This window comes from Physeter macrocephalus, chromosome 14, assembly GCF_002837175.3.
Source record: "Physeter macrocephalus isolate SW-GA chromosome 14, ASM283717v5, whole genome shotgun sequence".
NCBI classification, from domain to species: domain Eukaryota; kingdom Metazoa; phylum Chordata; class Mammalia; order Artiodactyla; family Physeteridae; genus Physeter; species Physeter macrocephalus.
In genome coordinates this window covers 130,190,672-130,215,949 of record NC_041227.1, presented here as the reverse complement: position 1 = coordinate 130,215,949, position 25,278 = coordinate 130,190,672, and the positions used below count along the sequence as shown (strand labels likewise).

Below are 25,278 nucleotides of genomic sequence, written 5' to 3'. Positions count from 1 at the left end.
GCAGGAGAACCGGGTTCGCGCCCCGGTCTGGGGGGTTGGCCCGTGCGGCGTGGCCGCTGAGCCTGCGCGTCCGGAGCCTGTGCTCCGCAGCGGGAGAGGCCGCAGCAATGAGAGGCCCGCGTACCGCAATAAAAAAAAAAAAAAAAAAAAGGGAATGAGCCGAAGCTGTAGACTATTACCTTTAAGAGTGCTCACCTGCCACAGGTAACACAAATGGAGTGATCATCACAATCATTGTGTTAAGAATGACAGTAACGTGAGGTCAGGCCCTAAGGTGAATACGGCACTTTCGGAGTGTAATTGTCTCACCCACGTGAGATAAATAAAGGCCTCCAGAGCGTAACAGAGAGAATTTCCTAAATAATAACTCAGCTGCTCTGGAAGTGTGAGCTTCTTAAAGAACCATCCCACTTACTGTTGTTGGTTTTAACACATTTGATGGAAAACAAAGATATATGTAATGGACAGAGTAAGCATTCAGATGATTTCTCATAAATGAGTGTATGATTTTCTCGTACAGAAATGTATAAACATATGCATAGTTGCGAGCACACAGGTATCTTACTTTTCCAGAGCTCTTTCTCAACTATTCCTAACACAGCAAATACAAGGTCTGAAGCATTTAAGTGCTCTGAGAAGCTAAAATAGATGTCATAAATCCATATCCTGCAGTTTTTTTATCCAAAAAGGAAACCGACCAAAACAAGGTAACTCCAAATTTAGCATATGCTCATACTATTTCAAAAGTATACATCCACTTTAAGCCCTTTCGATCATATTTATGTTTACTTTGCATATATTTTTAAACAACCTTGGTTACATAATCTCTCAGCTCAGTGCATATTAGAATCATCAAATTAGACAGAACACAGTGACAGCCTGGTAAATTCAAGGCACACTGGCAGAAGCAAAAATGAGAAGTGAAGGCTCATTGACGGAGAAGAAGGAAAAACAAGCAGAAAGGCTTAAAGAAGCTAGTCTGGGGTCATTTAATGTAGAAGACACTGTTCTTATAGTATCCTGATAGGCCCATTCTATTGCAGGTAAAAATGAAATAGCTTGTGTTTATTATAATGAGTCATTACTGAGTCTTTATTCAAAAGTCATCTTATACTCGAAAATATTGTTACTTTCATTCTTTTCATCATTTAACTGACATTTACTGAGCCTGATTTATTTACTCGGGCATGTGCAAGGCAATAAGGATATAAAGATAAAAAAAAAAAAAAAAAAAAAAGACCTGGCAGCAGACTTTGAAAAGCTCCCCCATTGGTAGGTGGAGACAAATACAGGGAAAAATATATCTGTAACAGCATGAGAGGAACAAAATATGCTATACTAGAACGATGTACAGAATGCTACAGGGGCAACCAGTTAGAGTTTGAGGATGCATACATTACATAAGGGAAAGTAATTCCCAATCAAACAAGTTTCAATTATTTAGAAAAGCCATTATGTCAGGGGTCCCCAGCCCCTGGCCACAGGCTGGTACTGGTCCATGGCCCGTTAGAAACTGGGCCGCACGGTAGGAGGTGAGCGGCGGGTGAGTGAGCGAAGCTTCATCTGTATTTACAGCCGCTCCCCATCACTCCCCATTGCTCGCACTACCGCCTGAACATCCGCCCCTCCCCTCCCCAGTCCGTGGAAAAATTGTCTTCCACTAAACTGGTCCCTGGTGCCGAAAAGGTTGGGGACCGCTGCATTATGTGATATGCTGCATTCCCAGGTCTGCCAGATCAGTGAGGCATCACTGCTGTGTGTGACAAATGGCAAATAAGTCTTGGGGACTAAATCCCATTGCTTTAGAGGAAACTGTGCAGGCAGTGGCCTGCAGGAAGGACATGCCATTCTTAGAAGCAGCTTATAATTTATAAACACAATTACACGCATATAGTCAGAGGCGGGGGCATGCCATTATGGACAAAATCTGAGTGAGGGGCAACCCTGTCTTCTGGTATGCTCTCAGCATCCTTAACACAACTACGCCAGCTATTATGTCACACGTGTTGTCTTCCATTCTAAAGACTCCCCCATAAATTCTAATCCATTTCATTCTACTCCTCAGACGTTCTCCAGATTTTCCTTTTTTCACAAATCCACTTTAGCACTTAATCAGAAGCTGCCTTATCTTGTCATTTAGTCATTTCACTTGTGCATTGTCTGTCTTTTCAATTAGAGATTGTGAATTCTTAGAGAGAAGGAACTGTTCCTCCTAGGGGTCTTCTATCTCCTATCTCACCTAGCGCACAGCTAAAGTACAAAGTAGCTACTCAACAAGTAGCTACTACCCTTTATTGAATTTATTATGGAGATGAAATCTTACCAGCGCAGTAAGTGAAATTGCCAAAGCCGTTTCCCAACAGATAAGATTACATTCAGTGGCTTAAAATACCCTAGTGGATGGCTTGTCCTCATAGCAGCAGACTGCAAACTCATCCTGTCTACATTTCAAGTCAATATAACATTTATTTATTTATGATTATTAATTATTATTATTTTTTTAATGATTATTAATTATTACTGCAAAGACTAGTAAGTGGTTCTTACTACCTAGTAGATGCAAATAACAGGAGTTTTTCATCTTTATCATTATGAAATTGGGCTGCATAGATGGTTAACATTAGACACCTGAAAATATATCTAACTGCTGGTGATCTTTACATAAATGCAAAGGGAAGATTTATGTTCCTCGTGAAACAATCTCTTCCTGCGTCACACGACCATTCACAATCTGACTGCAGATCTAGACTGTGACTAATATTTGGCTTTAATATTATAGGTGGTTACCATGGAGGGAATCAGTAAGAGCATAATTGTCACTTCCTTGGAAAAATTTAATCCATAGATGGATCCCAACGCTCAGCTGCACTGGTGTCCAAAACTAATGGGCTAATTTTTGCTAAATAAGGACTGATTCAGCCAAAAAGATATACTCTGACTAGAGAAATCTGTATCACGCATTGCTCCAAAAAAGTATATTTACCCAAGCACTGAATGTTTTGGAACACTAGAATTTTCCTAATAGGGACGTAGTGAAAAGTCTCTTTCATTAATTAAAATGCACATTTATATTTTTCTTTACAAGATGAAGCAATAGAGTTAATCAATGCTATCCTGAATTTACAAAGTTTCAGTTACTAACAAAATTTAATCCTTCATGTTTCCTTATTTAGCTAAATAATTAAGGTGAAAATTCTATTCAGATTGGGAAGCTGCTTATTAAAATAATCAACTTTTCTCTAATATTCTACTTCAACAAATAAGCCTTGCTGCATAGCGTTACATGGGAGGTCAAAGTGACATTGATGAGAAAGACGCCCCTTTGCCCAGATAAATACATATATTTATTTGCCCCCCTCCCATCAGTAAATTTATACAAACAACCATAATCTTGTAACTTTGCATTCATTTCTTTAAAGATTTTTCCTATCATATGAAACTTTCCTGGCCTGGGGTGTATTCAGTTTACTTAGAGTGGCATATTAGAGTAAAACAATTTCAATTCTAATTCCAGAGAAATGGCACCCCTTTCTGGGTGACTGGTTTTGAACTACAGCTCATTACCTGGAAATAAGAGTGTTGCCTCTCTGAATTCCTGTGGTTTGGAAAATTCTTAGCCATCTACAGATGCATAGATTGAATCATAGTAAAGAAGAGAACATCTATAGATGATGAATTTCTTCCTCTTTCCATTTAGGTTTAATATGCTTTGAAGGATTAATTGGACCTCTCCTGCCTGTTCCTTAGAAGAAATCCATGAGGAAACCCATTTCAGAGGAAGCTTATTGCAGTGCAGTGAGCTGTACCTCATCCTCCGTCCTCTGGTTATATGCAGAGTTAGCTCCTCTGTCTCCAGGCTCTTTTAGCTTTAGGCTACAGCCTGGCTTTCTATACATCCATCTCTTTTGCAGAGTTGATCCAAACGGTCTATAAATAACACTTGGCTTAACACAGGTTAAATTAGACCTCCCTGGTGTGAAGCATTATTCCCACGGAGAGGACTTTAAAAGGCAAGGCAGTCGGTACCAGGGCTCGGACTACTGTACTACCTCAGCAAATGGAATGAAACAGCAATGCGCTTGGCTATCAGAGAGACACCGCGCGCGCAACCCGTTCCAGACCCTTTGAATCTCAGCGTCTTCCTCGGTGCTAGGAAAAGTGGCCCACTTGCTAAGGCAGGATTAAGAGCGATCTGCAAAACCCAAGCGTATTTCACCAGCACCTCCTAGGGGCCGCGTGTGGGTATGAGGCTCGGAGGTGGGTCCCGGCGCAGACCCTTTCCTTGAAGTGTCAGTTTCACTCTCCCACACGCACAAATCCAGCCGGGCTGTGCCGCCCAGAATACGAGCTAGCTTGTTGAAGTAGTTTGGCGTCTCTAGGAGGCCTTTCAGAGGTTTAAATAAACTGCGCGGAAGACACACTTGATCGCTTGAGGAAATGCACATTCAAAACACACACACACACACACACACACACGGATTTCAAACTTGGGGGACTCCTAAATATCCTTTAAGAGCAAAGCTGCGTTATGACACCAAAGTACTCGGACACACACACACACACACACACACACACACACACACACACGGTTCAATCTGTAACGTTCCAGGGTCCACACCCGGTTCACGCTGAAGTTGACAGAGCTTCTGAAAGGGTCTCTGGAAAGGGTCTGCACGCTCTCGCCTGGCTGCTGGGAAGGAGGGCTGGGAGGCGCTGATGCGCGGCAGCGCTGAGTGTCTGTAGGAGTCGCCGTTCCAGAGAGTTCATTACTCTTTAATTGCTCTGATTTTAGATCAGCAGAGCGTGCCGGGCGCTGGTGCAGACAGAGATTGAGGGCGGGCCCTGCGAGAGCGAGCGAGCCAGCGGTTCCCCCTTCCGAGCAGGCTAGGCGCTTTGTAAGTAATTGACCCAGAGCCGGGAGGAGGAAGAGCTTCTTCTCCCAGGCAGCTGCAACCCTCGCGCGCGTCTGAATCCCGCTGGGTTCTGCGAGCCGGTCGCCGTCCCTTCCCCCGTTTAGTTCGCGGCTCCTCAGCGTACCGCTGGCCCGGGGGTGGGTGGCGGGGGGCGGATTCAGGGGGTGTCCGAGCAGGCTAGGCGCTTTGTAAGTAATTGACCCAGAGCCGGGAGGAGGAAGAGCTTCTTCTCCCAGGCAGCTGCAACCCTCGCGCGCGTCTGAATCCCGCTGGGTTCTGCGAGCCGGTCGCCGTCCCTTCCCCCGTTTAGTTCGCGGCTCCTCAGCGTACCGCTGGCCCGGGGGTGGGTGGCGGGGGGGCGGATTCAGGGGGTGGGAGGGGGGGTGAAGGGAGAGGAAGACGCGCCCCGGCTGAAAGGCTGAAACGCAAGCCTCCCCGGCTGCCACCGCTTCTCCCGGACCCTGGCACCTCGCGAGCCTCTGGGGGCGCACGCCCCGCCCCGCCGCCACGGACGACGGAAGAGGGCAAGTGTAGGGCTGGCGGAGGGGTCGGAAGCTTTGCCCAGGGGCCAGGCTGCCAGCGGGCAGCCGCAAGAGCCCGGCCGCGGAGCTTCCCACCTGCCGCCGGCCGCGCCGGGGCGCAGCTTGCCCCTCCTTTGCGCGGCCGGACCGGCGGCCGGGGCGCGGTGGGGCGCGGGGGGGGCGGGCAGACGGGAAGGAAGCGGCGGCAGGTTCTCCCCGGCGGCAGCCCCGCGGCCGCGGGCGCAGCATCCTCCCTCCCCGCGCGGTCCCCGGGGCCAGGCGCGCTGCGATTGGCCGGCGCGGCCGGGGGCGGGGCCAGGCGGGCCGGTGGCTCGCGACGCCTCAAAAGAGCCCAGGAAAGCTCAGAGCGCCCTGGAGCCCCGGCCAGCGCGCAGCCCGCCCGGCGCCGGCAAGCTGGGTCTTGGGAATGCTGGTTCGCCCTGGCTCGCTCGCTTGTACAAACTCCTGGATCTTACATGCCTCTGTAACCCCTCACTTCCACTCCATGTCCCCATGTTCCTGCGCCGGCAACAGGTAAGGGCTGCTGTGTGTTTTCTTCCCTCCTTTCCTCTCGTTGCCTGTGCGTCCCGGGGAGTGGACTCGGGCTGCCGCCCCCGACCCTCCCCTGCCCCGCCGCCCCAGAGGTGCCCAGCTGTCACTCTGCCTTAGCGCTCACCCACGCTCCGGAGTCCCAGACCATGCCTATAGAGTTTGTGCGCGCACCAGAACACCCCCAGAGCTAAAAATACCGAGACATGCTTGGAACAGTTGAGCAACTGTAACAGATTTCTCCGCAGCATCTGTCTGTGCTCATAACTTCCAGTGCACCAGCTGTAGCGGGATACTGAGTTTGGAGACAAGGGCGAGGGAGCCTCTGTTCCATCTCGCTCTAAGGGGAAAAAAAAAAGGGAGAGCGGGTACGTCTAGAGTACTGGTCTCAGACTTTGGCAAACCTGGGGCCGCAGCGCTTGTCTGGATCCCTGGCGTCTTCCCCCCGCCACCCCCGCCCCTTTGTCATTGCTTCAAGTGTAGCTTCGAGTACCAAACCCAGCGAGCGTCTCAAAGTTGCTTTGCTGGGGCAGAGAGCGGGAGCTCGCGTTGGATTTCAGCCGGAAGACCGCAAAACTTTCACATCCTATGTCACTCTCCCTTGAGCAACTTGTTATTCTCTGTAATAATAACATTAACACCGAAATTGGAAGACGGTGTGGTTTCAGGGAAGCACAGTGGTCAAAACGACTTGATTCTGCAAAAGATTGCATCATAGCATAGAGTCATCATGACAGTTGGAAAAAAAGAATCGAGATGGGAAACGGGCAGTTTACCGTCTGTGTCTGGGTAATCCTATCAGCAGGATGGTAACTGGAATACCTGTGAATCTTGGGGATTTTCATAAGCTCAGAATTTACCTTTTCGGAAACAAGGCATTATTTGAAAACGTGTTTTGGGTATGCGAGGAGTGCCTATTGCTTTGTACCACTTGTTTTCTTTTCACGTTAATAATCGGTAGGCTGTCAGATTTCCTCTCAGTAACAACCGCTGTTGTATGTCTGCTGTATGTTACCTGTACACTTGCTAGCTTTTTCCTGCTCACTTCCAACCCTGCCCCAAGTGTTTTATTTATATTTGCCATTATCCGGAAAATTCCCCAGGCTCGGGAGTAAGAGATGTTACTTTAAGGATGGTAGGAGGGGTGAGAGCTGGGGTCAAGGTCATGTCACTTTACTTTCAGCCCCTCCCCCTCCCCCTTTGCTGGCGCTTTCTTTTATATTATTGCTCTCCATAGGAATATTTGTTCCGAGCTCTTGTGAACGTGGCGTTAAAACACACACACACACACACGCACACACACGCACACACGCGCACACACGCGCGCGCGCGCTATTTCTACTTCCTTCAGACTTTCTGGTTGTAGAACCCCTGGTTAGCTGTAGAGTCCTTGTATGACTTTTGAGTAGCATGAGAGACTGACCATGTCTTTACCTGAGCAGCCAGACTGTTTCAAGCTTTTTTCTTTTTAGTGTATATTTTTTGTTGGCCAGAGAGGTATGTTTTTCAGCATGTGCACATGTTGAGTGAGGCTACGTGCATTGTTGGGTGTAAAAGTTATAGGGCTCACGTAGACGAGTGGGTATCCCGCCTCCCCTACCGCCCCTCCCCCTCCCTTCTGTTTCCTGAGCCTCTGAGAGGTTGCTTTGCAAGCCTTGAGCTCTAATAGCCGCAGTGTGCCCAGAGCACACTCAGGCCGGGCTGTATGGCGTCAGCAGGGGAATAGCTGCTCTAGACACTCAGCCGACCTCTCTGTCATCCCAGGGCACTTTCTTTTACCATCCTTATTTCCTATCCTTCCTTAGAAACTTTCTTATTTGCTCCACGCCACGACCCTATGAGGGGACCCACTTATTCTCATTTATTCTTCATGGTCACATGTTTCTGTTCTTTTATACTCCATACTGGCAATACTTCCTTTACGGGAAAAATGAGTCGGATGCATTCATTTACGCCGTGTTGTCTCCTCGACCGTGTATATGGATCCACAGCTCTCTCTCCTTTAACATCTACCTTGAGATTGAAGCCCTGAACTATTTTTTTCCATTGCTTATGCTTCATTTTGGCTCGGCCTATAAATAGTCTTAACATGAAGAGCACCACATGTAGCCTCTCAATTTCCCAGGAATACTTTCTACCTCATTGGTTATACCCTGGGTAAAAATGACTATCTGTGTCTATTAAATTTATATCAGGCCCTTAAATATTTTAGCTGAAAATGGGGGAATTTACACATTGTTCATCAAACCCCAAGTATCAATTCTCCTGAGGTGTGCCCCTCGCGGAGGATCCCAATCACGTGATGTTTCCATCTATTCTTAATCAAATGTTTCTTAAAAACGTATCAAGAATAGAGCCCTTCAATGAAGTTACACGAAAGCCCTATTCCTAATTAAAGTACTTTCCCAGATGCTCATGAATCGGTGATTTTCAGCGTGAGAAGCGCAGGCAAGGACGTTTTCCGCTTGCTTTTGCAGCCATTCAGGCATGCGGGCAGGTTAAGAGGAAAGACATTCTTCAGAGTGGAATATTAAGGCAATTACCCTCTCACACGTCGGCAGGTTCTAGATTGTTGCTACGTCATCAGCTCCACCAGAGTCTGAATACATATCATGTGTGTGTGCACATATACACACATAAATCTGTTTTGGAGCATACCTGCTGGAAGTGACAAAAGTTTCCATTTTGCCAAAAAAAATCTTTTTTTTTCCCCCTTTCCAGGCAGAAGTGGTAGAATTTCTAAATGCTGCGCCACATATGGAAGAAATTCTGTCATTAGCAATGGAAATAAGACAATAATAGTTGCTCGATACAGGCTCTTTTCAAGAGTCTAAATGCGGAAAGCTATTCGTAGGAAGCTGGTAGTGTGTGTTTTGTGGAATTCAAACTAATGTCCTGGGGTCAAGATTTTTGGAAAGTCGTAATTCAGTCTTTAGATTTCATATGGTTGTTATGCTTTAATCTGGAAAGAGTGCAGAAATAAGTCAGAAGAAATTTGAGACTGTCTACCCATGGTCCCTAATGGTAACTCAGATGGAAGGATTGTTTTGAATCATGAAAAGGGAATTTCTTGGTGTCAGCTTATAAGATTCTGAAGTCACACAGAGCTCAAGGATACAAGCACTATTTAAATGAGGCCTCCCTCGCCCCCCTTTTTGGAAAATGCACCTGCATTCGGTGTCATGTTGTTATCTCTGTTTTTGTGTAGAAATGCTTGGCAATTTCATATGAGCCAAGTGAGCTGAAATCACCGTTTAAAAAAATTCTTTCTGTGTCCAGGATCTAGAACCCTGAGGAATAGGAGTCTTGTTTCTTTTGTCCAAGTACAAATTTCATGGGGAAGCAGACAAAACATTGAAGCAGGTGGAAGGCTGGGAAGGCACAGCAACTTCTTTTTATAAAGTAATTCAAAGGCACTTTCAAATCAGGCATCATTTAGGTGTCAAAAGCTGCCAAAATGTAACACACATTGCAATTTTCACAGATGACTAATCTTAGGAAAAATGTGTTGGGGCACATTCTTGCATAATAACTTGGATAAAAAGGGAGAAGTGAAAAGACTGTAACAAGACATTTTCAAAGACAATGCACCTTGCCTCTCTTTAAGGGGGTGCCCGAAAACAGATCAATGATTTGCCTTCTTTGTTTGCAGTTGGCTGGGCTGAACGTGGTTCTGTTAAGTGCTTAATCTGAATGTGGCTTTGGGGGGAGAAAGAAAAAGTGGAGTCCTTGTCATCGGGGCTTTGACAACTATCTGCTCCTGTCCATCTGTTGTTCATTGTGCCCCTTTAATACAGGAGAGAGATTTGGTGGTTTGAAAAGTCGAGCATCACTTTTATTTCTCAGATCTGTGCTATATTCGTTTTTTAAATTTGTATTTGGTTAACAAAACACCCTAGACTTCCTCCTAGGCTTTTGTGAGTCCAGGAAAAACTAGTTTCTTTGGAGCAAAATTGGAACGTCAAAGTCAATAGGTGGTTTTTACCTGGGCCGGGGTGGGGAGAGATGAGGCAAGAGGAGAAAAACTGAAAACTACTATTTGTTCTCATTAAGTAAAGGTGAGTGCGTTCTCCATAGGAACAGAGAGGAAGCAGCAGCCCTGGAAGTGAAAAGTCAGCTGAGGGACCCTTATGATTTACTACTGCAAAGTCATCTCTGTTTGGGAAAACGGAGACTTGGACTTCCACGAAATGAGTTCCAGCCTTATGTCAATCCGCTAAAGACCTGGTCCTTGGGCACAAAGGTGCTTACTTCCTAGCCCGTCATCACACATGACAATCCCATCTCCAGAGACTTTCAGGACTCTCATTGCTAGGCAACAGGGTCTCTCCGTATCCCCCGGAGTAAACCTGTGTCTTCAAGTCAGAATCACTTGCGCTAACAGAGGTGTTATCAGGCGTTTCTTCCTAGTGGCTGCTTTCGGTGTGTGAAGTGACAGAATAAGCCCAAACAGTCTCCAGAAAGTGGGATCCCTTTCAGATGATTAGAAGGGCTGTCTGCTCAGTTTTATCTTTTAAACAAAATAGTCGGTGCTTTTGGATTTCAGCTTGTCATCAAGGGCTCTCATATTCTCTCGACATGCACCTGCTGTTCAATTAGTATTAACATTCTGCGTTCATGCGAAATGCTCTCTCGACATGTCCGCGTTCGTAAAGCTTCCTGACAAACCTTGGAGTTAGAAAGTCTTTCTTCTCCCTAATCACCTGGGACCCCAGCAAGTAGCGAAGGCAAAGGAAGAGAATAAGAGGAGAGAGGTAGCTCTGTAAGGTAGAATAGTCCAGATTGCTGGCAAAAAATAGGGGAGGGGAGACCTGAGATTTCAGTTGAAAGACTGTCACAAACAACTGACTCTTCTGTGTTTAATGACCTCATGCTTCTAAATAATATAAGAAAATATTTTCTTTTCTGTCTACTTCTCTGGGGCTACAAGGAAACGAAAAACCCAGTAATTCAACGTAGAGGACATTTATCTATATCGGACCCTGTGTCTGGCTAGGAAATGTTGCCTTAGGGAGTAGACGTCATTTTTCCATGACTTCTTTTGTAACGAACCATCTCTCTCTCTCTTTCTCTCTCTCTCTCTCTCTCCATCTCTCTCTCTCTTTCTCTCTCTCTCTCTCTCTCTCTCTCTCTCTCTCTTTCTCTCTCTCTCTCTCTCTCTCTTTTGGTAGGACCTGTTCTCTGGATGTCAGCTGAGTTACTAAGGTGACTCTGCACGCCAGGAGAGAGACCTTGGTAGAAAGCACCTCAAGGCTCTTGGAGACCCCCGTCTCTCCTTCTTTTCTGTGTGTGTGGGTCTTCACTGAACATTCAAACCTGTTTCTCCAAAGGGTTTTGCAAAAACTCAGACTGTTTTCCAAAGCAGAAGCGCTGGCGTCCACAGCAGAAGTGATGGGCAGTGTGCGCGCCAACCGCTACAGCATCGTCTCTTCGGAGGAGGACGGCCTGAAGCTGGCCACCCTGGCGGTGGCCAACGGCTTTGGGAACGGGAAGAGTAAAGTGCACACTCGCCAGCAGTGCCGGAGCCGCTTTGTGAAGAAGGACGGCCACTGCAACGTGCAGTTCGTCAACGTGGGCGAGAAGGGCCAGCGGTACCTGGCGGACATCTTCACCACGTGTGTGGACATCCGCTGGCGGTGGATGCTGGTAATCTTCTGCCTGGCTTTCGTTCTCTCCTGGCTGTTTTTCGGCTGCGTGTTTTGGTTGATAGCGCTGCTCCACGGGGACCTGGACGCGTCCAAGGAGAGCAAAGCGTGCGTGTCCGAGGTCAACAGCTTCACGGCCGCTTTCCTCTTCTCCATCGAGACGCAGACCACCATAGGCTACGGCTTCCGCTGCGTCACAGACGAGTGCCCCGTGGCCGTTTTCATGGTGGTCTTCCAGTCCATCGTGGGCTGCATCATCGACGCCTTTATCATCGGCGCGGTCATGGCCAAGATGGCCAAGCCCAAGAAGAGAAACGAGACCCTGGTCTTCAGCCACAATGCCGTGATCGCCATGAGGGACGGCAAGCTCTGTCTGATGTGGCGGGTGGGCAACCTTCGGAAGAGCCACCTGGTGGAAGCTCACGTGCGAGCACAGCTCCTCAAATCCCGGATCACTTCCGAAGGGGAGTACATCCCCCTGGATCAAATAGACATCAACGTCGGCTTTGACAGCGGCATCGACCGCATATTTCTGGTGTCCCCCATCACCATCGTCCACGAGATAGACGAGGACAGCCCCTTATACGATCTGAGCAAACAGGACATCGACAACGCGGACTTCGAGATCGTGGTGATCCTCGAAGGCATGGTGGAAGCCACGGCCATGACCACGCAGTGCCGGAGCTCGTACCTGGCCAACGAAATCCTCTGGGGCCACCGCTACGAGCCCGTCCTCTTCGAGGAGAAGCACTACTACAAGGTGGACTATTCGAGGTTCCACAAGACTTACGAAGTACCCAACACTCCCCTTTGTAGTGCCAGGGACTTAGCAGAGAAGAAATACATCCTCTCCAACGCTAACTCCTTTTGCTATGAAAATGAGGTTGCCCTCACAAGCAAAGAGGAAGAAGACAGTGAAAACGGGGTCCCAGAGAGCACGAGTACGGACACGCCCCCTGACCTAGACCTTCACAACCAGGCAAGTGTACCCCTAGAGCCCAGGCCCTTACGGCGAGAGTCAGAGATATAACTCATTCCTCCTTGGGAATAGTTACCTTGAAACGCAGTCTGTTGGTCAAAGGCCCAAAGCAGTTACACAGACGACGGTACTGGTGAAGAGGTGGTTTGAGACAAGTGACCGCGAGGGACTGAGGCTAGCACGATGCTTTCAGAGAAAAGACTGTAGGCTCAGAGATGAACCGAAAGCACTAAACATGCCCGCCCCCCGTGACCCGATGGCACATAACACGTTGTAGAATAAGTTATGGGGTGTTTACGTCTTGTCTTGTGTTTTCATACCAAACTTGAACTTGCAGGCAAGCCTTGGTTGGTTGGGTATTTTGACGTCTCCAGAATGCTTCTCTTTAGGGAACAAGAATGTTTTTAAATGGCATCACATTTTTAAATGTTTTCAAGGCAAGACTCTGCCTTAACTTTTGAAAAGCTGCTATAACTACACGAGCACACGTTGTACTGTTGCAGTGTAGTTTCTCTTGTGTGTAATTTAAAAAGTCAGTGTTGAACTTTCTTGAGAGCTTATGATAGGCGCTTCAAAGTGGCAAGTATTTGGCTGTTAGTTGCCAAAACGAGAGCCTGATTTTTTTGAGGCCAGTAATTTGTTTGCTAGAATTGATTTCTCTCTCTCTCTCTCTCTCTCTCTCTCTCTCTCTCTCTCTCTCTCTGTGTGTGTGTGTCTCTCTGTCAATCTCTTTCCGGTTACATAAGGGCATTATGTAACACTAGCCAAATGGTAGCCTCTGGGTTGTTGTTATTGTTTTGTTTTTTTTTTTTCTCCATGATGTTAATGGGTGATCTCAAATTTTAAGTTAGACTACCTAAAGTAAATACCAAAGATAATGCACATTTTTGCACAGTGGAGCTTATACTAAAAGGAGAGAAAGCCCCACGGCTGCCTTGAAATCAAGAGACAATAACTTTGAACCTCAGCAAGACCTTGAACTGCCCTCTCCTTTTGCACCTTATTCAGAAAACAGAACATCACACACACAGTCGAGTAAGTGCCGTGCTTTACATTTCTGTTCCTTCATGTAACTTTCACGTTATAGGAGGAAGAAGACAGGGGAAGAAGAATTCACACACACACGATAGAAACATCTTTTCTTTCCTTCGAGGTGGTGCCAGCCAGGTGAACGCATACGACGTTGAGAGACGGTGATGTGCCCTTAGATTTTTTTCTGGGTTTTTCCATTTTTTTGCACATTCCAAAATTTATTCCAGAAGACAAGACCTGGGTTGAAATGAGTCACCATCCTTGACGCTGAGCCATCCAACTTGAAAGATCAATAGGTTTATACCCCTGCGGCTGAATTCCTTGCCCTGACAGCTGGTACATCTGCAGCTTGACTTCATCTTCCAAAAGATGCCATGCCTGGCCTCTAGGCTGGCTCTTACGATCAGGCTGTCTGGACTGAGTCCTACAGCATCCGAGGGGGCTGTGAATGCCCAAGTGGGAAGGTGGGAAGATGCAGAAGAGCCATTTTGATGTAGCTCATCAGCTCAAGTATTCAGGAGGGAGGGGAACATTGCTTTTTTTTTTTTTTTTTTTTTTTTCCTAATGGTACAGAGTAGGAATGAAAATGTCTCAGTAATTTAGGGTCAACAAGAGCCATAAAAATTCTAACAGAATCACAAGTAAAGGAGACAATGATCTACAAGGGTCCTTTTCCCCTTGATGGATGCACACTCATGATTGAATCTGAGCTGATCCCTTTCGCCCGTGGAGCCCTAGAGCAGGCTACTTAGGGCACATTGTTTTCCAGAAGCCTCTCCTGCCTGGCTGCCTGACTTGCTAGAAACATTTTGTTTTGTTTTGTTTTCCGCTCTAGCTCAACATAATGGAACTCTCTTTTGGTTTAAAGTTCCTTATTTGTGAATTCTGGGGTTGCTGACTTTTCATTTTAATTGGCGTCTCAAAATCAACTCTCTTACGGTATTATATCCCTGTATGCCATTAAAAAACAGCTTGTTCTAGAATCCTGTATTTTGTAAACTGTTGTCTGTGATGGTCTCTGGTTCTTGAACAGCCATATCTGAATGCGGTGCCTGCAATAATCGGACAGTCTCTGCCGTTCTCAGCCTTCAGAGTCGATGGGTTTGAACACTGTGGAGTTATTTTCACTGAAACCAAGTTAGAGGTATTAAGCAAGTGGGTGTTATTTTAAGTCCAAACTTAAAGGCAGATTAGGGAAGTTGTTTAGAGAGTCGGAGGGATTGCGGGGACACAGAATTTACATTCCTCTGTAAATGGCAAATGTTCGGCCATTGACAGAGGATGTTGACGGTTTCAGCTGCTGCTATTTCGATATTTTTGCAAAGGAAAATAATCAAACCAAAGAGTATTCAGTGGTCTGTAAATTAAATGAAGATTCAGTGGAGAATGGGGGTGACCACAGAAAAGGCACCTTCCCATCACACAGCTCTGCCACTTAAAAAGACTTGAGATATTTGAAAGGGGGTGGGTAGGGGGCAAGAATGAGGGAGGGAACTCTTGCAACTTCTTTCTGAAAAAGAGAAAAAAAAATCTAAAATTTCTGGTGCACAGGTTTGTTTGTTTTTTTTTTTTCAAGAAAATTTTGCAGAAGCTATGTTTTTAAAGTGTACATTTTATAAAGTTTATCAGATATTTTCATATTTAAAGCCAAATGTAAATAGAAGTCTGTAAAGGGAAAAAAATTGCCATAGAAAGTATAATTTCAGTGCAGCAATCTCTGAGAGCTAGTACCTATATGCTACCGGTTAGCATGGTTTTAGCAAATATTTACCAGCCTTATAAGGTTCGTGTTGCTATGTTCTTCTGTTATTTATTTCAGCATGGACTGTTGATTTGAAAGCTTTTTCTAGTTATTAGTATTTTCACAGTTACAAGCTTTAAATGGCAATTTTTTTTTTTTTTTTTTTTGTCAAGAGCCAAGACACAGGTAATGCACAACGGTTTTGGTTTTGGTTTTGTTTTGTTTTGTTTTTTTTGCTGCATTTTACCTTCAAAACATTTGTCATTGACTGGGTTTCCTTCATTAGTGCACACATGTCATTAGAATGCAGGTTGAAGAGACTCACTGTGAATATCTGGGGTCTGTTCCGGGATCTGTGTTGGCGTCTCCGTGACAAGCAAACCCCCACTGAATTTACTTAGGAATTATTCCCTTTTAAAGAATTTTTGCCCATATCTGGATGGGCATTATATTTTTGGGAGGAGGACCAGATTCCTGGTTATCCTATTTTTAAAGAAAAGGTAGACAAAGTGAATTCTATTTTGATTATTGAGAAAGGAATAGTTTTCTATCCCTCTAAGAGTATACTTGAATCAGACATTTTAAGGATGTCACCCATAACTCTGAAACCATTTCCAAATTCCTGGTGAAAGTTCGTTTTATCTTTTTTTTTTTCAATTCTGTCAATGCATTATTTCTTCCCTTCACTTCCTTTCTTCCCTGTCAACTCCCACCTCAAACCTTGATGTTTATTCAGTGAGTTCTGTCCCCTAAATCATGTCCCTCTTACAGAAAACAAATGTTGGTTCATATTTGATGATAAGCCACTCAGTAAAGGTAAAATCTTGTTCTGAGAAACAGAGTGAGTGTTTTTTCACTCTGTGTCCAATAATGTTAAGGTAAAAAAAAAGAAAAAAAAAAAAAAAGCGTTGCCTAGTCACTCACTCCCAACTAGAATCCCTTTTCTAGTTATGTTGGGTTTCAGCTCTGGGCTGCGGTGAATTGAACAATCCCGGCCTTTGACAATCGTGAGAGTTATTATTTTCCCGTTTGCTGTCTTTTTGTATCTAAAGTCTTCCTAATGTACTGCACAAACCATGGATTGTACATATTTTTATATATTATGTCTTATTTTATTATTTCTAAATAAAAAATAAAAAATTGAAAACAAATCAGTGCAAGAATCTTTGGGCTTCCTGTATGGTTACTGTAGCATCCCTGAGACAGAAAGCAAAGGTTCCCAAACAAGAGGGCATAAACCCTGATAGTTTGGATAAATAGAGCCGTAGAAATCACCGAAACAGGTGGGAGGTGGCAGATTACTTTAATCCAGGTAAGAGGAAGTCAAGCTCATCTTTTGTTTTTGGACAGAATGGCCTAGATAGAAAAGACCGAGAAACAAGCAAACAAAACTAACAAAACGTGTAAGGTTTAGATTTTGAGTCTCTATGTAACGACAGAAGTTGCTCTTTATTGAGCCTAACTGGGTAGGGTTCTGGCTTTCGATTATTTCATTCCCCTGAAACCAAATCAGGTTATTATAGTCTCGTGTAATAGATCAGAGTTGGCAAATATGTCCCCTAAAAGGCCAGATAGTAAATATTTTTGGCTTTGTGGAACAGTCTTTGTCAGAACTATGCACCTCTGCCCTGGTACTACAAAAGCAGCCACGGAGAATACAAAAACAAATGGTGCGGCTGTCTGTCAATAAAACTTTACTTATACAAACAGCTGGTGGGCCAGATTTGGCACATGGTCTATAATGTATTGACCTCTGTTATACAGGAAGAAACTGAGGCTGGATTTTAAAGCTAATAAATCATCGAGCGGGTATTCAAATTCAGGTTTTATGAGCTTCTAAATTTAGCTTAATCCACTAAGCTATAGAGCGTATCAGGGCACCAAGGTACCAAGGATCTGTGGTCTCAGAGAAAATGTCAGTTCCTCTGGCAAATTTCAAATAGCTTAACTGTTTTCCACCATTGGAAACACTGAGGAAAATCCCCATCCTGAAATATGGGTTGCTCCTTAATACTTTTCCTTTAACAAATATTTTGCTTTTAATGAAGCCCTTACTATGTTTCGAAGATGGTTCTACATTCTTTATGAGTATTGAATAATTTAATCTTAAGAGCAACCCTATGGAGTGTGCGTGATTATTATCCCTATTTAAGAAATGAGGGGACTTCCCTGGCGGTCCAGTGGTTAGGACTCTGCTACCACTGCAGAGGGCCCGGGTTTGATCCCTGGTTGGGGAACTAAGATCCCACAAGCCATGCGGTGCGGCCAAAGAAAAACAAAAACAGGAAATGAGGTCACTGAGGCCCAGAGGTTGAGTATCTCGCGTAAGCACACACAGCTAGTAAGTGTTAGAGCTGAGCTTTAAACGGAGGCCATATAATTTGCAGCAACATGGATGGACCTAGAGATGATCACACTGAGTGAAGCAAGCCAGACAGAGAGAGACAAGCACCATAGGATATCGTTTATAGGTGGAATCTAAAATATGACACAAATGAACTTATCTATGAAACACAAACAGACTCACGGACATAGAGAACAGACTGGTGGTTGCCAAGGGGGGAGGTGGGGAGGGGATGGAGTGGGAGTTTGGGGTCAGCAGGTGCAAACTCTTGTACACAGGATGGAGAAACAACAAGGTCCTACTATATAGCACAGGGAACTGTGTTCAGTCTCCTGAGATAAACCATAATGGAAAAGAATATGAAAAAGAATGTGTACATATGTATAACTGAATCACCTTGCTGTACAGCAGAAATTAACACAACATTGTAAACCACCTATATTTCAATTTAAAAAATAAACGGAGGCCATTTAGCACTGGGCTGAGCTTTTTATCATTGTTCTACGCTTTCCATTCGGAGGCATTCTTGGGAAAAGTTTCATCATTTCGTTTCAGGCCTCTCTGCTTCTCAGTTTTCATTCTCCTCGGTGATGAAAATGTATTCTTTTTCTCCGCATAGGATACTATACATGAGCACAGTGTCCCCACCTCCTTCATAACCTGCTCTACAATTGCTCCCTTGATTCCTGAGGAGAGAGGACAACTCACAAAGGTAGATTAATTACAAATAAGCATCGGTTGTGGGATTTAGGTAAATTTCAAACTTCAGACTAATTTCAGTTAACTAGGAATTGCTGAGGCCCGTCCCGAGGTGAAACCACAAAGCCCTGTTACTAACCAAATGGCAGGCACCTTACCACATCGCACACTTCTGCTTTCCTCCAGCTGTGGGCCACCAAAGGTGTAACATGATCCGCTTGGTGATTGGTCCCATTAAAGAAGATGGGAGGGAGACGCAAGAGGGAAGAGATATGGGAACATATGTATATGTATAACTGATTCACTTTGTTGTGAAGCAGAAACTAACGCACCATTGTAAAGCAATTAGACTCCAATAAAGATGTTAAAAAAAAAAAAAAAGATACAGGATGGTAACTCCAGCCAACAAGTTGAGTGCTATATGAGTCCCACCTCTACTTTTAAAAAAAGAAAATTAAATATGTGTACAAAAAGAAAAGGCGAGGGTGGAATTTCAGAGTTTTTCTGCTTAGGCCTTCTTTTCAGTGAAAGCCAAGCAAGGCCTCCCAACTCCAGCCTCTTTAAGCAACAGCCTCCAGATAATACTCACAAAGAAGAAAACCTGTTTCTCTCTAGAAATTTCCATATTAAAGCTCGAAACACTGACTGCATCAATCAGATTTGCTTTCCCAAATTAAAAGAAACAAAAGAAACGAAAAAAAAGAGAAAGCCTAGCTTTATGCATTTTGAGTGAAGTAAAGAACCAAGTCGATAATTAGCGTATTTCAAGAAGCCAGAATCTTTTTTTTTTTTCTTCAAAATAGTTTAGATCATGGAGCCTAGTGACCTGATGATTTGAGCCACTATATGAGGTTTGTTATAACGACTTAAACATTTTTATATAATTATAAGGTGATATCTACAAAGCATGGGTGAATAAAACTATCACAGTACCTGGCTCTGGAATAGGTTGACCAGCTGTCCTGGTCTGTTTGGGACACAGGGTTTCCCCAGGATGCAAGACGGGCAGTCCTAGAACTGGAAAAGTCAGTCATCTGCTTTGGAGGCTAGAGGAGTAGAAGTGTTGGGGAAGTGAAGAGAGGGACAGTTAAGAAGAATCTGGAAGGGAGGAGTTTAGAGAAGAAGGTGAGCCAGACTCAGCACAAGCGTTACTAAATAGTAAGAATAAAAATGACGGATAATTACACATAAGTGGTTCTCTTCGAATAACTGAAATTTGTTGCCTCGAGGGCATTCATTGTTTTGGAGGAATGGTTGGCTAAAATATTATACAATTCTCTGCCTCATTCAGAAAATAGTGTGTATTATTTAATGTTTCCTTATGTAGTTCAAGCTACTAGGTGCATCTCTTCCTGGTGGGGTGTGCTTTGAAGTCTGCCCATTAAACAATCAGCTGCTATTTTGTCCTTAGCACCATTTAGGTTCTTGCTTCTCTCTGCTGTTTTGAGGAAGTCAGATAACCCATTATAAAGACGATATGACTGGGCTTCCCTGGTGGCGCAGTGGTGGAGAGTCCGCCTGCCGATGCAGGGGACGCGGGTTCGTGCCCCGGTCCGGGAGGATCCCGCGTGCCGCGGAGCGGCTGGGCCCGTGGGCCGTGGCCGCTGAGCCTGCGCGACCGGAGACTGTGCGTCCGGAACCTGCGCTCCACAACGGGAGAGGCCACGACAGTGAGAGGCCCGCGTACCGCAAAACAAAAACAAAAACAAAAAACTTTCTGTATGGATTTTTGTCTTCAATAGGACACAGTTTGGAAAAAGGGTGGTACCATTGTATATTCATTTTGTCTTAAAACTGAGTTTTATATACAAAAAGTTTCTGTGTAATTATAAGTACCAGTTGTTGAATACGTATGACTTATTAGGCACTGCACAGAGATCTTCACTTGTTTAAATATTTTTACAGGGGTGTGACCATGGATTCAAATATTTCTGCAACACCTTACTGGGAATCATTTGAGGTGGTTTTGTAAAAAATTTGCCCCCTAGGATGCTGTTCTTTTACTTCTTCCTGCTAAATGACCTCTCTGACCCAGACACTGCTTAGATTAGGTCTGTGAAATTATCCTTGCCTTTGGGCAAGTATCTGGGTTCCCTGCTATACAACAAACAAATGAATCAAATCTCACACTGTGTCGTTTTATTATTTGGCTTTTGTTTTTCAAATTTTTGCTAAAACGCTTATATGTCTGAAGTACCAGTTAAGCAACCTTTTATTTGATCCTGCAAACGAAGACAGCATGTTTCACTAAATAGCATCTAGGAGTTAAAATACATGAACAGCTGCATTAGGCACTTAGACCCATGGAAACAGATTATTTACCGATAGAGACATTTCAAAGGCAAGTGTGGACACATCCCTGACAACACTCGGCAAAGCACCCTCAGATGGCAACCATTCATACAAAAACTAAGGAGAGGGGCTTCCCTGGTGGCGCAGTGGTTGGGAATCCGCCTGCCAAGGCAGGGGACACAGGTTCGAGCCCTGGTCCGGGAAGATCCCACACGCCGCGGAGCAACGAAGCCCGTGCGCCACAACTACTGAGCCTGCGCTCCAGAGCCCGCGAGCCACAACCACTGAGACCGCGAGCCACAACTACTGAAGCCCGCGCGCCTAGAGCCCGTGCTCCGCCACAAGAGAAGCCACCACAATGAGAAGCCCTCGCACTGCAAGGAAGAGTAGCCCCTGCTTGCCACAACCAGAGAAAGCCCGCACGCAGCAACAGAGACCCAACACAGCCAAAAAATAAAAATAAAAAATAAATAAATTTATTTTAAAGAACACAAAACTAAGGAAAGTGGATCCTCCGTGCCAGAGGTTTTCTTCAGTCCTGCCATGAGCTCTTGGTGGTCAGAGGTCTCCTCCCTTCCTTTGCAGGCTCCGCTGAAAGTTACAGCCTACATCACTTGGGCACATCCAGTCAATGAGGCAGCTGAAGAAGATGCCCCAGGGTTGCCATAGAAACGGAAAGAAGCATCGAAGCACCTTCTCCTGCATACTCCTTAATTTAATCTGAGTGACTTTATTCAAGAACCAAAAATAAAACGTGCACCAGGATGTAATTATATAAAAAGCTGTGTTGGATGATAAATACAGTATGTACTTTTGCCTTGGTGTACAGCTCTCTTCTCCCTTCTATTCTGAAACATTTGAACTTTTCCAGCAGGAGTCTTCCTGTAAGGTTTAACTGAAGCGAGGCCCAGATTTACCAAGATAAGGCAGTGAGCCTTATCTTGGGAAATTCTACCTTGCCCCGGCTCATACGTGTTATATGAATGTAGAGTCTCCTAAAACAAGGTCCACTTCCAGGGTCTCTGCTCATATTGGACCATCTAAGCTCACTGGCACCAACTGAGATTGCTCTGCCTTCAGGCGTTCACCAGTCTTAAACATTCTATAGGTTTACGATCATTTTCTAGGAGAATGCCAAAACAGCAATTAGTGGAGAAGGCTAACCAAAAAATTAAAAAAAAAAAAAATCCCGTTGCTACTTGCAATAAACAAGCTGCTTTCACAACAGAGAGGTGAGGGACGGAGATGCAAAGACCTCAGCAGTGGTCCTATTGCAATACTCACCTGGGAGAAAGGGGTCAGGATGTAAAGAGTCTGCCCCCATTAGAAGTTTACACCTTCTCATGGACCGATGGATTACGTTGGCGAGAAGAAGAACTTACCTCTTCTTCCCACCGACCTTAAGTGAAATAAGGCAGTCCTGAACCTGCACCTTGGCATGATTTTAAAAGGGCTTAGGTTGCTATTTCCTGCTAGTGATTTGCATGAAGCTCTGTCCAATATAGGATTTACTTAAGAAGGAAAATGCAAAGGTACAAGGTGTGTCTGCTGAGCAAGAATATACAACCCTATTTGTTGTAAAAAAAAAAAAAAAAAAAAAAATGTGCTGGTCCAGATAGTACCATTTGTAAAACTAGACTGGCCATATTGTTTAAATGCATATGAAAGCCTGCAACACGCTTGCAAAAAAAAAAAGAAAAGAGAAAGAAAGAAGAAAAGGAACTGGAGAATTTCCTTGAACACCTACCTAAGCTTGGAAATTTTTACTTTAATGAATCTAGAATTTCCAGACCTTTGTACCTAGACACACGGAACAACCACTCAGAGGAGGTTATTACTCTGTCCATATTAGTGACACAGAGGAGTTGATTTCTTGTAGGTTGATGTGGAGAAAACAAAAACAAAAACAAAAACAAACAACATCAACAGCCGAAACCCCCAGAAAAAAATCCACCTGAACTCAGAGCCATGCAGATATTTAAAGCTGTGTTTGAGGAACTTCAAATGTATGTTCACATATATATATATATATGTATATATTGTTCACATATTTATTTTCCTTAAAGAAACTTGCAATTCTAAGAAATTCTTTAAGGAACCACCTATAAGTTTCGTGCAACAGATTTGATTTCTCCCTTTTCTTTTTATTTCTGTGTAAGACGCCTTTAACCCCACTTAGTGAAATATTATTTGCAACCTGAGTCATCTTCTGCAGAGAAATGGCTGCAGAAAGTTGCCTTTCTAAGGACTTAAGACTTTTGAGCCTTAGTTTGCTCACTGGAAAATAAGAATAAAAACAGAATTTTGTGAGATTTAAAGGGAGAGGGTTTTTGTAAAAGTGCTTCATAAATTATAAAGTACTATACATATATTAGTTTTATACTTGTAGTAGCAGTTTTTCATTTTCTCATATAGATAGTTTTTACTCCAAATTCAAGACATTTAAGTGCACCCAGAAAGAAGGGAGCTTGTCGCATTTGGGAAACATTCACCAAGCATCAAGCACCTAGAACTATGATGGGTGTTGAAGGTCCAGAGGTACTCTTTTCAAAGAGCTTACAGTGGCATGAAGGAAATGAGAACAATTACAGTAATCTAATTTTATATTTCTATATTTGTGCTCTGACTTTGGCAATCGAAGCAAAAGACCTCCAGTGCAGTGTCTGTGCAAGAAATGCAAGCATGCTCTTTTCCACTCTTGCTGAGCAAATCCATCCTATTACCTGTCATGTTATATTATATGCATTAAATGCCAAGGTGGTTTTCTTTTTTTCTTGCACTGGAGTTTGTAAGGTGGCACTTACGCACCTGGAGCCTGGTGCTACGTGAAGGGAGGTTGTTATTCTTGGCAAAATGCCAAACCTATCAGATTACAGAATCGATCTCCTTTATCTTGGGGCACTGGACTCTTTTAAGGACACAAGAGGGATAGGATTTCACAGCTCGTTTGGACACGCTGGTCGTTTCTTATTCTCATTTTTTCCGGGAGAAGAGTGTAGTCTCCTGGCACACCTCCTAGTCGGGGCCATGCCTGAACAAGAAATGCATTAGGTGTCCCAGATGCCTTCAGCTGAACAAAATGGCTTTATTGCCCCCCAAACACAACTGCTTTCCAAGTGCAAAAGGTTGGCTCTTCCTGGACCTTCCAGCCAAACAAAAGCAGCCTTGCTCTTTGGCAGAAGTTTGGTAATATTTCTATCAGGGTTGGTCGTAGAAGAAAACCTCCTCTGTTAACCTTGGAGCCCAAACTGATTTCCCCTCGTTGGACTCCGAAGGATTCCTTCCCTATCACTTCCTTGCAGATATATGTAGATTTTTTCTTCACCATCTTCATCACTTCATTTTGCAGGTCAAATCTTTACCAAATTTTCAAGTCACCGAAAGCTTTCTGGAAAATGTGCTAAAATGAAGCATCTATTTTCTTTTCGACAAATTCCTTTTAAAAAGAAAGCCAGGGCTTCCCTGGTGGCGCAGTGGTTGGGGGCCCGCCTGCCGATGCGGGGGACGCGGGTTCGTGCCCCGGTCCGGGAGGATCCCGCGTGCCGCGGAGCGGCTGGGCCCGTGAGCCGTGGCCGCTGAGCCTGCGCGTCCGGAGCCTGTGCCCCGCAACGGGAGGGGCCACAACAGAGGGAGGCCCGCGTACCGCAAAAAAAAAAAAAAAAAAAGTTTCTGAGTACTTTGTGATAACCCAAAGGTTATCAAAAAGAGTCTTTAAAAATGTCCAGCTGGATATTTGTTTTGTTGTGTGTGTTTTCGTGTGTGTGTGTGTGTGTGTGTGTGTAAGGAGCCTATCTCATTCCTTTTGTTTTTAATATATAATTTTATTGAACTGTGGTCAGAAAACATAATATATTATTTTCTTTACAACATAATGGCCATTTTTTTATGAATATGCCATGACTGTGATAAAAGTATATTTGCCCTTTGTTAGGTACAAAGTCTATATGTTTCTATAACTTATATAATGATAACATATAAGTCTACATGTTAGCATTATATAATTCAAATATTCAATACCCTTAAATATTTTTTGTCTGTTTAATCTCTTGACTACTGAACTAAGTCTGCTTAAATCTCTACCATAATGGTGGAATAGTCCATTTCTATTTGTCTTTAAAAGTGACAAAAGGTCCAACCAAAGACCATTTTTCTTGGAAAACCAAAATGTAGGTGCATGAGCTGGCCCAGGAAAAAACTCTCCACTTGTCTTTAAGGGCACTTGCTTCCTGTATATCTCAAAGGTATATTAAGTTATGATATATTAATATATTGATATAAGATATATTGTTATATGATATATCACTATGATAATACTGATATATTGCTCATGGTAATGGTTGTTAAATCTTATCGGCAAATTGTAACTTTATCAAATAAAATAATTATCTTTTTGTCTTGAATTTTTTTTTTGTCAGACATTAATGTGGTAATGCTGTTTTAAGGTTTTGTTTTGTTTTGGTATTTACCCAGTATATCTTTATTTTTCACCCTTTATTCTCTATCTTTTTATGTCTGATTATTTTCACATGTCTGATTTTTATAACAAATTTGAGGAGAACATCT

General features: G+C 44.1%; 1 protein-coding gene across 5 annotated transcripts in view; it reads left to right on the top strand.

The window, feature by feature from the left end:
• The window catches only part of KCNJ2 (potassium inwardly rectifying channel subfamily J member 2), a 189,817-nt gene extending 164,744 nt beyond the window's left edge, over positions 1–25,073 (top strand). Inside the window, exons 1-4 of one of the 5 annotated variants that reach the window (XM_028499724.2) lie at positions 5,808–5,968; positions 11,155–12,607; positions 18,344–18,436; positions 21,301–25,073. In XM_028499724.2, the coding sequence (XP_028355525.1) occupies positions 11,375–12,607; positions 18,344–18,436; positions 21,301–21,384 (1,410 nt within the window). In that variant the 5' untranslated portion in view covers positions 5,808–5,968; positions 11,155–11,374 and the 3' untranslated portion in view covers positions 21,385–25,073. Of the gene's footprint in view, positions 1–5,807; positions 5,969–9,523; positions 10,227–11,154; positions 12,608–13,694; positions 18,437–19,834 lie in introns of those variants that run through there. The other 4 variants (XM_028499727.2, XM_028499725.2, XM_028499726.2 and 1 more) reach the window with 4 other exon arrangements.
• The last annotated feature ends 205 nt before the right edge of the window (positions 25,074–25,278 follow it).